At 38.6% G+C, this 12,597-nt stretch overlaps 1 protein-coding gene across 1 annotated transcript; it reads right to left on the bottom strand.

The window, feature by feature from the left end:
- Nucleotides 1-3,860: 3,860 nt before the first annotated feature.
- Nucleotides 3,861-4,829, bottom strand: LOC102529288 (olfactory receptor-like protein OLF4). The gene has a single exon (XM_015251206.2). The coding sequence runs from the start codon at nt 4,827-4,829 to the stop codon at nt 3,861-3,863; it is 969 nt and encodes a 322-aa protein (XP_015106692.2).
- Between the last annotated feature and the right edge of the window lie 7,768 nt (nt 4,830-12,597).

Raw genomic sequence — 12,597 nt, 5'->3', positions numbered from 1 at the left:
AGGCAGGCTGATGGGAGACCGCAGAACAGCCCTGCCCCTGCTCCGTGCCAAAACTCGGCTCCTTGTTTGTCTTGGCGGTGCGATTTCTCTGAGGTACTAGGGGGGAAGGATACTATCTGCCTAGGGCTGTAGACAAGTCTCCACCTGGCCTTTGAGGCTGCTGAGCCCTTAGGCAGGATTCAGGTTTCACCTCCGCCCACGCCTGGGTGCTAAGCGCAGGAGGATATGGCAGCTGTGCCTAAGCCCTTCCTTTCTTCACCCGAAAACATTCCTCAGGTTTTCAGAGATGGGGGTATACCCACCCTTCCCCTCAGGGCACATCAGCCGTGTTGTTTTATGGAGGGCCCAGGTTGTTCTGCCCTGTGTACCCACTAATCCACGCTGTGCAGCCCCCTGCAGTCCCCCCAGGCTGCCTCAGTGCAGCTGCCCCAGTCCTCCACTCAGCTCAGACAGCCTGTCCCAGCCCCCAGCTGCTGGCTCGCATCTCGGGCTGGGTGTTGCGGGGAACCTCTGTGCCCGTTTAACTTAGTTCTGTTGGTCAAGGACTGCTCTGTACAGATCCGCACCTTGGAGGCTCCCCCTCCGTCCTGCTGGCCTCTCAGTTGGAGAGGGGAGACCCAGCAAACGAGCACCCATCCTCCTTTGCCGGTCCCTCCCCGCGGGACCCGTCCCTCACTGTTTTGCCTTTTCATCTTTCTTTTTTCCTTTTCTTCTACCAGATTTTTGGTGTCTCTGTCTTTTGAAGAAGGCAGTGTTCTGTTGGAGTTCCGCAGGTTCTCTGGTTGGCTGAGTGGGTTTGTGGATGTGAGTCTTGGTGCATTTGTGGGAGAGGGTGAGCTACGAGAGTCCTTCTACTCTGCCATCTTGGCCTCCTTTATGTGTGAATTCTTTACCTGGTAAACTGTTTATTTCTGTTTCATTATATATTTTTTCAGAAGGTTTTCTCCTGGTGTTTCCATTGAGACCCATTCCTCTGCCTTCTCATTTTGCTTAAGTTCTTCTGTCTCTACGAATTTATTTGAAACAGTTACCTATTGCAGTCTTAAAGGAATGTCCTCTGTGAAAGCATCTTTATACAAACTGCTAGCATGCAGTACCTTTGAGTGGAGAGCCAGATTTGATGTGGATGCAAGTTATGTCTTTCCTGAGGGTGTGCTAGCATTTATCACCTTGATAGGAAATTGGGCTGAAGATGGAGGTGCTAGAGCTGGAGCTAGGTGTGAGGTGGGGCTTCCCTTCTGCTTAGTGACTGTCACAACCCATTGAGGGATAGGGTTGGAGTCAAGTTGCTGGAGGAGAAGCCCTGAGGGTCAGGTCCAAAATGGCTCTGTTCCCTCTGAGTGTGTGCTTCCTCTCTTCCAGCACTGGGACTCTTGCCCCAGAGGGGAGCAGTGCTGAAGCAAGAGGGGCCCGTGCAGGTTCTCGGCTCATAGTGGGGCATGGGTTGTGACATAACTTCCTCAGTAAGCCTAATTATTTTTAGCTTTTGATTTAATCTGAGAGATGTGCAACTTTTTTTTTTACTTGAATATCTAGAGGCCATTGTAGGGTTATGAGTTAGTCTAATTTCAATATTGTTGTGTCTCAAGGAATAGAGAGACTTGAAGAGAGGGAGAGGGCTGATGGAATGGCTGGTTGGTGGAGCACTGAGAACACACATGATAATTTATTCACTGTCTTATGTGGGTGTGGTTCATGGATTCCACAAATAATTGCAATAGGAACATCAAAGATCATGGATCACAGATTACCATAACACCATAAAATAATTTAAAAGTCTGAAATATTGTGAAAATTACTAAAATGTGACAAAGAGACATGAAGAGAGCAAATACTGTTGGAAAAATTGCACCAATACATTTGCTGGACATGAGGTTGCCACGAACCTTCAATTTGTAGGAAATGCAATATCTAGGAATCAAAATGAAGTGAAGCACAACAAAACGAGCTATTCCTGCATATAATGTAACAAATCAATTAAAGTTCTTGTGCACTTTGTTGAATTATATGTAAATGAACTCATGCAATATGTATACTTAATTTTTGTATGGCTTCTTTAATTCAGCAAATTTTGCATTTCATATGTACAGTTTATTGCATATTATTATACTGCAATACATAAATGAAAAGAAAAAAATTAATAATTTAAGATTCAAGGTAAGGTCCATAGCACAATTACCTGAGTCACAGTTTAACGGGAGTGGGAGATACATGTCTAATTGGGTAGAAAGCAGCATGTCAGATATGGAATATAAAAACAGTGGCATAAAATTAAGGCAATTCACATTTAATAAACTTATATTTTGTAAAATATAAGATTAACCTACACATATAAATAAAGCAAACTGACATAAATTGGTTCAAGGCAGGGTATAATATATTCTGACACAACATCATGGACAAGCTATAGAAACACAATGTGCAGACTGACAGCTGACTACAGACTCATGAGTATCTGAGCACAGATCAGAATAACTTCCTCCTACATAATCTCATACAATAATAAAAGCATTATGTTAAACCACTTGATTTAAGACCACTTGTTATGCAGCAATAGCTAAATGATACAATAATCAAAGCAAACAACAATAAAAATATTACAAAGCAGTTGTAATAATCTGTTGCTTTTTCTGGCATCTATTCTGATATTGGAGGTATCATTCGTGATTTTTCCCTTAAAGTTTATTTCAGTAACTGTATTATCAAGTAGCTAATTTAAGGTTTGTTTCTGGGAACTTAAAGAGGTTGGAAAGACATTGCACATGTGTGCGGAAAAAAATGGTGACCCTGAATCACATAACTGTGCAGGAATACAAGCTCTCTTGTGAATTATTTTTTGATCATGAAGACTGAAAGATTCCTGAGCATGAAAGAGATATAGTATGGGTGACCTCGATATAGTTCATTCACTGTTCTGTGTTTATGGCAAACTTTGGAAAACGGGAGGTATTTCCTAGAGCAATAGAGTCGTATTTGTAGGTTTCACTAGATTCAACCAAAAACTGGAAGATAATTATATAACAGAACATAAAATACACCAACCAATCCTTCACATAAACAAACAAACAAACAAAAAAAAAACCCTCACTGGTGTTGAGGGTTGAATATACAGCAAAAAAAGAAATATTTTGTATACTAATAAAATGTATGTTTTAATTTGTTTCTTCTTCATGTTTAAAGCCATCTCTGATACTAAGATGATATTAGGTCAATCTATTTACTCAAATTTGTCTTTTCAAGTAGACACCACTGGGAGACATATATTTGATAACAACTTTTTGCCAGTGACTACAGCAGACACTGTGGGCCCTGAATGGAATAAGACAATAAAACCAAGAGACCAGTTATAAAACACAGTGAAATGTAAAGTCTACATTATCAGGAAGAGCAATTAAGGAAGTGAAATAGAAAAGAATTATGGGCCCAAAGCAAAACCTGTGGTTTCAGATTTTCAATGCAATGAAATTATATAAATGGGCTTTTTTGTCACTTGTATTTTTTCCATGCAAGTGTGACAAGTCATGACTATTTTCTCAGGGAACCTAGAGAAAAAAATATTTGGGATAATATATGTCATTTGAGAAGAAATTATTTGTAAGTAATCCATGTTGCCCCATAAAATAAATGGAAATTTTCTAGTATTTCCTTCCTAACTTTGTGGAAGTAGGAGAATGGACAAAGGGGTAACTACTTATAAGTCAGATGCAGGGGAAAGTGTCAACAAATGAGTCACATCAACTGTATAAAGGGTTAAAGTAAAAGAAATAAAAATTGTAGGTAATAAATAGAAAGAGTAGGTTCAACACCCAGAATCTGATCAAAGAATAGCAATTTCTTGTTCTGAGGCTTTGAGTGTTTCTTCAAAAGTACTTCGTCAGACCTACAACAATTTGCCTTTTTATAACTGCCATCTGAACAACTCTTTTCAGAGCCCTCTTTATGTCTTTGTTCCTCAGACTGTAGATGAAGGGGTTCAACATGGGGGTGACCACTGTGTACATCACCGAGGCTCTTGCACTTGACTGTGAGCTGTGGGTTCCAGCAGAGCTAAGGTACAGTCCTAGGCTTGAACAATAATATAGGGAGACAATGGAGAGGTGAGATGCACAGGTGGAAAATGCTTTATACTTCCCCTGAGCTGATGAGATTCCACATATGGAGGAAACGATCTTGGTGTATGAGTAAAGGATCCCAGAGAGGGGAACAACAGCCAGAAGCATAACCATAAAATATATCATGATGTTGTTAAGAAAGGTGTCAGAGCAGGCAAGTTGGATAACCTGTTTGATTTCACAGAAAAAGTGGGAGATTTCTAAGACTGTACAGAAGGACAGTCGCAGCACAAGTAAGCTTTCTAACAGGGAATGCAGGCCACTTATGATCCAAGAGACCAGCACCAGCAGTCCACAGAGCCGGAGGTTCATGATGATCGTGTAGTGCAGGGGGCAGCAGATGGCCAAGAAGCGGTCATAGGCCATCACAGTCAGAAGAAAATCATCCACCACTGCAAAGAGTATGTAAAAATACATTTGGCTGATGCAGCCTTCATAGGATATGACTTTGCTCTGGGTCTTTATATTTACTAACATCTTTGGGATGGTGGTGGAGGTGAAACAGATGTCTACAAAGGACAGGTTGGAGAGAAAGAAGTACATGGGGGTGTGGAGGTGGGAGTCCGAGATGACGGCCAAGATGATGAGCAGGTTTCCAAACACGGTGACCAGGTACATGGAGAGGAAAAGCCCAAATATGATGGGCTGCAATGCTGGTTCTTTTGCTAATCCCTGAAGAAGAAATTGTGAAATTTGTGTATCGTTGCCTGGTACCATGTGGTGACGGTGATGACTAGGCATGAAAAAAAAATTGCATCTTTTACACAAGCGGATTTTACCAACAGTTGAAATGTTAAAATTTACATTTTACACTCAAGAAATCAACTTTTTCTGTATGGGTTATTCCCTTTAAGGGATCTTTCATGACATCTCTGACTAGGAATTCTCTTAGAGAGAAAAGCTATAGATGAGTGGGAAAAAAATCTAAAATGCTCAGCTGGTTCTACATAGATTATTATGAGGAGAAATCTCTCATACTTCCCCCCAAGAGACAATATATTGAACAGTTCCAATGATAAATGCTTTCATGTGTTTGAGGAATATGTGTTGAGTGCTGATCACCTAGGCAAAAGGTATAGGATGCTGAGGAACAGAAACCAAACTATATAATGATATTGAAAGAATATAAGCAAATAAATATATGTCATGTCACATGGTGACCGATGTTATGAAGGAAAAATGTATGAAAAACAGTGGATGGGCGTGTTATTTCTTATTGTTAAGAAGAGAGTTCAGAAGACCTGTAAAAGATGAAGGCAAAGCTTGAGACATGAAGATGTCTAGGGGAAGCATGTGCCCTGTAGGGTAAAGAGCCAGAGAAAAGACTCTTAGGAGGGCTCTTGTTTCAGATATTCAAGACTGAAAGTTAAGCCAGTGTAGTGAGGGAATGAGCAAGAAAGTGTGATGAGAAATGGTGCCAGAGAATGTTGAGGAATGAGGTGGCTTCTCTGCTACCGCTGGAAACTTCAAGTCACAGGGGGTACATCATTCACATACTGTTCTTTGCACTTTATTAATTTTGTTTCCAAAAAAATGCTGTGAGTAGAAATCTCCATCTTTTGGTTAACATTCTGGTGTCTGTATTTTAAGAGTGGGGTGAGATGGTCCCTTTGTCTCTCCCCTTCAATCTAAAACCAGTAAAACTTTCATAACTCAACAAAGGTGTTCTGCCCAACACACCAGGACACCAGAGAATTCCACAGATGTACACATCTGTACATCTAAAGGTGGGAAGACTGGAAGTTATAGAGGAGACAGAACTGGGGAAACAGTGGATGTGATGCCCATGATCCTAAACCCCTGGTTGCTGTGGCTAAGCTTGCAGTCCCAGAAAACCAGGCAGGGTGAGAGGAGGTGGCACACACAACTCCAGCATTCTAGTTGCAGCAGTGCCTGAAGCTACAGGGAACAAAGAAACAGTGGCAGTAGGGTCTGTGGCTATCCTTCCAGTCACAGATGCTCCCAGGATTCTGCCCCTTGCCCACAGTGGCAGTGCCTGTGAACCTGACAAACCCAGGCATGATGGAAATGGTACCTGTGACCCAGACTACACCCTGCTTTCACACTGTCCCCACAAAGGCAGAGCCTGAGATGCAGGAGACCACAGGTGCAACAAAGGTTCTTGCCATCAAGGTGCCCCTGGTGGCAAAGCCAGTGACACCAGCAGGAGCAAGTTACCAATGTCCCTGTGAGCACAAGTATGAACAGCCAGGGCACTGGCTATACCTCTGACAGAGGCAGTGCAAGGTGGAATGTACCAATTCTCAAACATAACCAGAAGCAGCTCAGGTAGGATAAACCAAAACCTTGTGCCATTGCCCCCTACCAAAACCAAAAAAAGTTCTCCAATTAATAACCTGTTGAATTATTAAAATCAAGGGGAAGAAAAGTTCTACCTAAAGAAGAAAGGTGTTTCCTACCTCCAATGTGCCAGTATAGACACAACCCATTGAGCACCATCAAGAATCACAGTGACACTACACCACAAAAAGAAAGTGACAATTCTCTAGAAACCAAACTTAAGGTCACAAAATATTGTAATCTAACTGAATTCCAAATAGCAGTGATGAAGAAATTGAGTAAGCTACCAAAGACCTCAAAAAAGCAGTTCAGTGAGCTCAGGAATAAAATTAATGAACAGAAGAAATACTTTACCAAGGAGATTGAATCTCTAAAAAAGAACCAAACAGAAATTCTGGGGCTGGAAACCTCAATGAATGAGATAAAGAAATAAATTTGGGAATTTGAGATTTACAAATGTTAGCCAGTACCTATAAAAATAAGTTTTGAAAAAAATTCTTCTGTATAGCACAGGGAACTATGTTCAGTATCTTGTAATAACCTTTAATGAAAAAATACGAAAAAGAATGTACGTATGTATATATATGGCTCGGACATTGTGCTGTACACCAGAAATTGACACACTGTAATTGACTGTACTTCAATAATAATAATAAATAGAATACATCAGAAAGCACTGGAAATAGAGCAGATGAAATGGGAGAGAGAATTAGTGAGCTCAAAGATAGGAATCTAGAAATGATACAGGTAGAATAGGAAAGAGAAATAAAAAACCAAAATGTGAGGAAATTCTCCGAGAGCTTTCCAACTCTTTTAGGAAGGACAACATTAAGGTCATGAGTATCCCCGGAGAAGAAGAGAAGGAGAAGGGAGCAGAGAGTTTATTTAAAGAAACAGTAGCTGAGAACTTCCCAAACCTGTGGAAGGAACTGGGCATACAAGCCTGAAGTTAAGAGAACACCTAATTACTTTAAGACAAAAAGACCTTCGCCAAGACATGTATATTAAAACTGTCAGAAATCAATGAGAAAAAAAGGAATTTAAAGGCAGCCAGGGAGAAAAGGATGCTAAACTGCAAAGGAACCCTTCATAGGCTATCAGCAGATTTTTCATCAGAAGCTCTACAGGCCAGGAGAGAATGGAGTGACCTACTCAAAATACTGAAAGGTAAAAACTATCAACCAAGAATACTCTATCCATCAAAGTTATCATTCAGATATGAAGGAGAAATGAGGGCTTTTCAAGACAAACAAAAGTTGAAGAATTTCTTTAATACTAGACCTGCCTTACAAGAAATGTGGAAAGGAACTCTTTTGCCAGAAGCAAAAAGACAAAGTATACAAAATTTAAGTAAGGTAATAAACAGACAGAGAGAATCAGAAAATTGCAACTCCATTCCAGAATAGGTTGTTAAACACTTAATTACAGCACAGAGGTTAAAGGGGAAAATTAGTAAAAATAACTATAGTTACTTAAATTTGGTAACAAATTCACAACATAAAAAGGGATAATTTGACACAACAAAAACACAAAGGGGAAGAGGAAAAGAGTGGAACCCATATGAGTATATATAGATAAGATGCTATCACCTGAAGAACTATTTTATCTATGAGTCATTGTACACAAACCTTATGGTAACGATAAACCATAAACCTACAACAGAGACATACACCCTAAAGAAAGAGGAAACTAAGGAAAACATCTTAGAAAACCACCAAACTAAAATGGCGACAGAAACACAAAGAACGTGAAGCAATGGAGATAGAGAGCAATCAGAAAGCAAAAGATAAAACGGCAGCGCTAAGTCCTAATTTATCAATTGTCACTTAAGTGGATTAAATTCATCAGTTAAAAGACGCATAGTGGTTGGATGGATTAAAAAACAAGACTTAACCATATGCTGGCTCCAGGGGACTCAGCTCTAAAGACAAAAAAATAGGCTCAACGTGAAGGGATAGAAAATGATACTCCAAGAAAACAGCCAGAAGAACGTGGGTATAGCCACACTTACATTAGACAAATAGATTTTAAGCCAAAAACTAACAAGAGACAAGGAGAGACATTATATAATGGTAAAGGAGACAATTCATCAAGAAAACATAATAGTTATTAGTACATACGCACCTGACACAGTAGCATCAAAACATATAAAATAAGCCTATTAAGGGTTCCTTTGTGAGTTACCATCCTGGCTGCTTTTAAATGTTTTTTTCTCATTGACTTCTGACAGTTTTAATATATGTGCCTTGAGGAAGGTCTTTTTTGTTGTTCTTAAGGTAATTAGGTATTCTCTTAACTTGTCCTGGATAGACCTCGAGAGTATTAAACTAAGTGAAACAAGCCATATGGAGAAAGACAAACACCATATGATTCCACTTGTATGTGGAATATTAAAAAAAAACCCACAACACGTGAAATAAATGTACAAATCAAATTAAATAAAAACAAACACTAAGATACAGAACAGAGTAGAGGTTATCACAGGGAAGAGGAGGAGGGCAAAATGGCTAAAGGGGTCAACTGTAACCAGATGGAAACTAACCTTTCGGTGTTGAGCACACTTTAGCAAAGTCAAAATACAATGTTGTACTCATGAAACTTGTTATAAACTGATGTGACAATGAGTGTGTATATGTCCATGAATGAAAAATTGTGCTGAACACTGGAATTTGACACAACATTGTAAAATGATAATAAATCAATAAAAAATGTAAAAAACTTTTTTAAAAATTAAAAAAATTAAAATTAAAATTAAACTGATGTTACCTCAACAAATAAAAGAATGTAGAAATAGTACCCAAATTCCAATTGCTAAGCCTTCCACGGACGTGTAAACATGGGGCTCCATATTCATATGACCAATTTGTGTCCTGGATTTAAGGAAGCATAAAAAGTAGTTCAAAAACACAGAGACAGCATAGATATACACATGAGTGGGAAAAAAGATCTAAAATGCTCAGGCGGTCCCTAAGAGACTGTGTTGAGAATAAAAGATTTTGATTCTGGCATCCCTCAGTTATAACCTCTTGATGCCAAGAATACCTAATAAAGCAGGAAAAAAAAACCCAATTTATTCTGAAGAGAAAGAAATTATATTTTACTTTGTTATGACTCTTTACTGGTTGAACATCCCATTATTAATCATAGGAAATAGACTCTTAATTTGCAACAGAAATTATGTAAGGTACAATAATTGAACAGTTTAAAAAATAATATGAAAACGAATCTATGTATGTTCATGTATGACTGAAACATTATGCTGTACACCAGAAATTGACACAACATTGTAAACTGACTATACTTCAGTAAAAAAAAAATACATATATATACAAAAAATTAAAATGGTGAAAGATTTTTTTAATGATAATAAATGCAAATCTTTTGTCATCAGAAAATTGTTTTGAATCTTGGATCTACCACATATTAACTGTTTGTCCACGGGGAGCCAATTGAACCATTCTAAATATTAATATCTTCATTCAAATAATAAGGACAGTGGTACCCACTGTGGGGAAGTGTTTAACAGATTTAATCAATATATGTAAAAAGTAAAGCGTATTTCCTTCCTGTGGAGTGAATAGTTGTCACTGGTGATGAGATGAGGCTGATTGTTTTCTTCTACATTTCAGATGTCTCCATCGCTTCCTCACCTCTAGAGAATGAAACAACTGCAAAGGTTGTTAGCATACCCCTTTGGGCATATTAAGCACTTTTTTTTTTCCATGCAAATTCCCAACATGTGAGACAATTGTGAACTATATTTTCAGGAATTGCTGTTGCAGAGTAATAGCTACCTCCCTTGGTCTTTCTAATAAAGACAAAAAGATGCTCAAATACATTCCATCTTAAACATATAAAAAATGCCCTCACTTTACTGCTCATGCCTCCAAACCTAGTACGCTAGTTTATAACTCCCATTAGCTATAAAACTCCTCAGCTACGTTTTAATTTTACTAGAAGCCATTTATGCCTCTCATTCCTTCTTCATTCTCATCACACTGGACTTCCTTTCCCCTCACTTAGTTGAAACAATGACCTTTGTATTTCTGAGTTCAAAAGACACTTCTCTTTTTAACATGTTAATTAAATTAATTATAGATCAACTAGTCTAACTGGCAAACAAACATGGCAGTCTCTCAGCTCTGGGCCAGGCTGGTTTGGCTCTTAGGTGGCCTTAGGTAAAAATTCTCAGGTTCCTTTCTCTCTGATCCTTTCCTCAAGTACTTACTGAGCTCTCAGAGGGCATCTCACCTGGATGGGGTCTCTGAGATGAAACCTTCTGTGTGGAAGTCTGAATTCTTCCCTGGATGGTCGATAATGGAGACTGAAGCTCTGTTCCCACACGGGCCAGCAGGAGGGAGTGAAACATTGGTTCCCCAGCCAGACTAAGGACTCCAAAAGCAACAACAAAGTCTTGTCCAGCACCAGAAACGCACACACTGTGGGACCGTAGCAGAGGAGACAGTTATAGCTCCTTAGGTCTGCTTGTTAGGCACTTCTTCCATTGTTACGCTCACCACCGAGCCTGTGATTTCCCTGTAGGACACTGGTCTGTACACAGAAGAAATTATTGCTGTTGATTCTCTGTTCCCAAGAAACCACATTAGAAGTCAGGTCACGTCCTGTCTTTATTCGTCCTTCTCCGTGAACTCACTAACCTTCTTTCACGTTATCCCAAACTTGAGTTAATAATGTTTTCTCCACATCTAAGACTGATACCTTGTACTGACTAGGTCCGTCCCTTGGACCTCCAAAGTGTTGACTTGTTACAGAGAATACCTCCCAATATCTCTAAAAGGTGAGTATTCTCTTCTTTATCAAGGGAGAGAGGTGTGTTTCTTTGCTATAAAACACTGGGTACTACAGGCATTGGCTTCAGGATGGTTTTGACAAAGCAGATAAGATTTCATGCTTTTAACTCAAATTAAGAGCTGTCACTTATTCCTTCAGTTAAAATTTGATCACAAGATGTATTAAGGTCTTTTTATGCACCATGGACTGAGCTTAGACTCTTGTGTGGATTGTCTTATTTAATTTCTACAGGATTCCATTCTATGTAGTCAGCACCATTATGAACCCCATTCTACATTTGCAAAAGTGGGGCTTAGAGGGTAAAGTGATTCTCCCAAACAGCTCCACACTATACCATCCCATTTGATAATAAATATGTTATGTTAAAATATTTTATTGTATTTTTTTTCTGTATCACCTTGTTCTTTATAAATTTTATCTTAGAATGGCTGGTTATGCAGCCAGCTATCAAATGTAATAACCAAGTGAATAGAATCAAGGCCAAAGATTATAATCTGTTGCTTCTTATGTTTGACTGTGTTCTGACAGTGGAAAACAGCATTTTTGAAAAAAAAATTTATTTTATTGAGTTATAGTCAGTTTACAGTGTTGTGTCAATTTACAGTTTAGAGCACAATTTTTCAGTTATACAGAAATAAACATATATTCATTGTTGCATACTTTTTCACCGTGAGCTACCACAAGATCTTGTATGTATTTCCCTGTGCTATACAGTATAATCTTGTTTATCTATTCTATGTATGCCTGTCAGTATCTACAAATTTTGAACTCCCAGTCTGTCCGTTCCCACCCCTCTCCCCCTGGCAACCACAAGTCTGTATTCTATGTCTATGAGTTGGAAAACAGCATTTCTGATTACCCTGTTACTCGAGTTTTTTTCACATAACTATGTTAAAAAGTCTTCCCAGGAGAGCTTACAGGAACATGCATGTTTGTGTACAAATCCTGTTGATCCTGAATCATACAATTAGGCAGGAATTCAAGCTCTTTCATGAGTCAGTTTTATAAAATTTGAAGAAATTCCTTTGTATAGGAGATACACAATGAATGATATTGTTTATTCAACTGCTCATTTTGTTCATGACAACAGTTAGAATGGATGAGATATTTTATTTAGAACAATGGAAAAAGTTTTATTTGTAAGCATCACTGAAAGTTTTCAACCAGGAACAGTAAAATAATTCAATGAGAAAACATAAAACAGGCTAATCAATCTTTTGCCTCAATAAGTATTTGCCCTTATGCATTGATAGCTATATTCCATATTTTGATGAGAATATGTAAAGCTTTAAAAGAAATGTCATGCAGAATAATAAAAGTATAATTTAAAATTTACTCCATCATATTCAAGGTCATCTTTGACTCTAAGGCC

This window comes from Vicugna pacos, chromosome 22 (genome assembly GCF_048564905.1).
Source record: "Vicugna pacos chromosome 22, VicPac4, whole genome shotgun sequence".
NCBI lineage: Eukaryota > Metazoa > Chordata > Mammalia > Artiodactyla > Camelidae > Vicugna > Vicugna pacos.
Note: the sequence above shows the minus strand (reverse complement) of the source record. Positions and strands in the feature narration are given on the sequence as shown.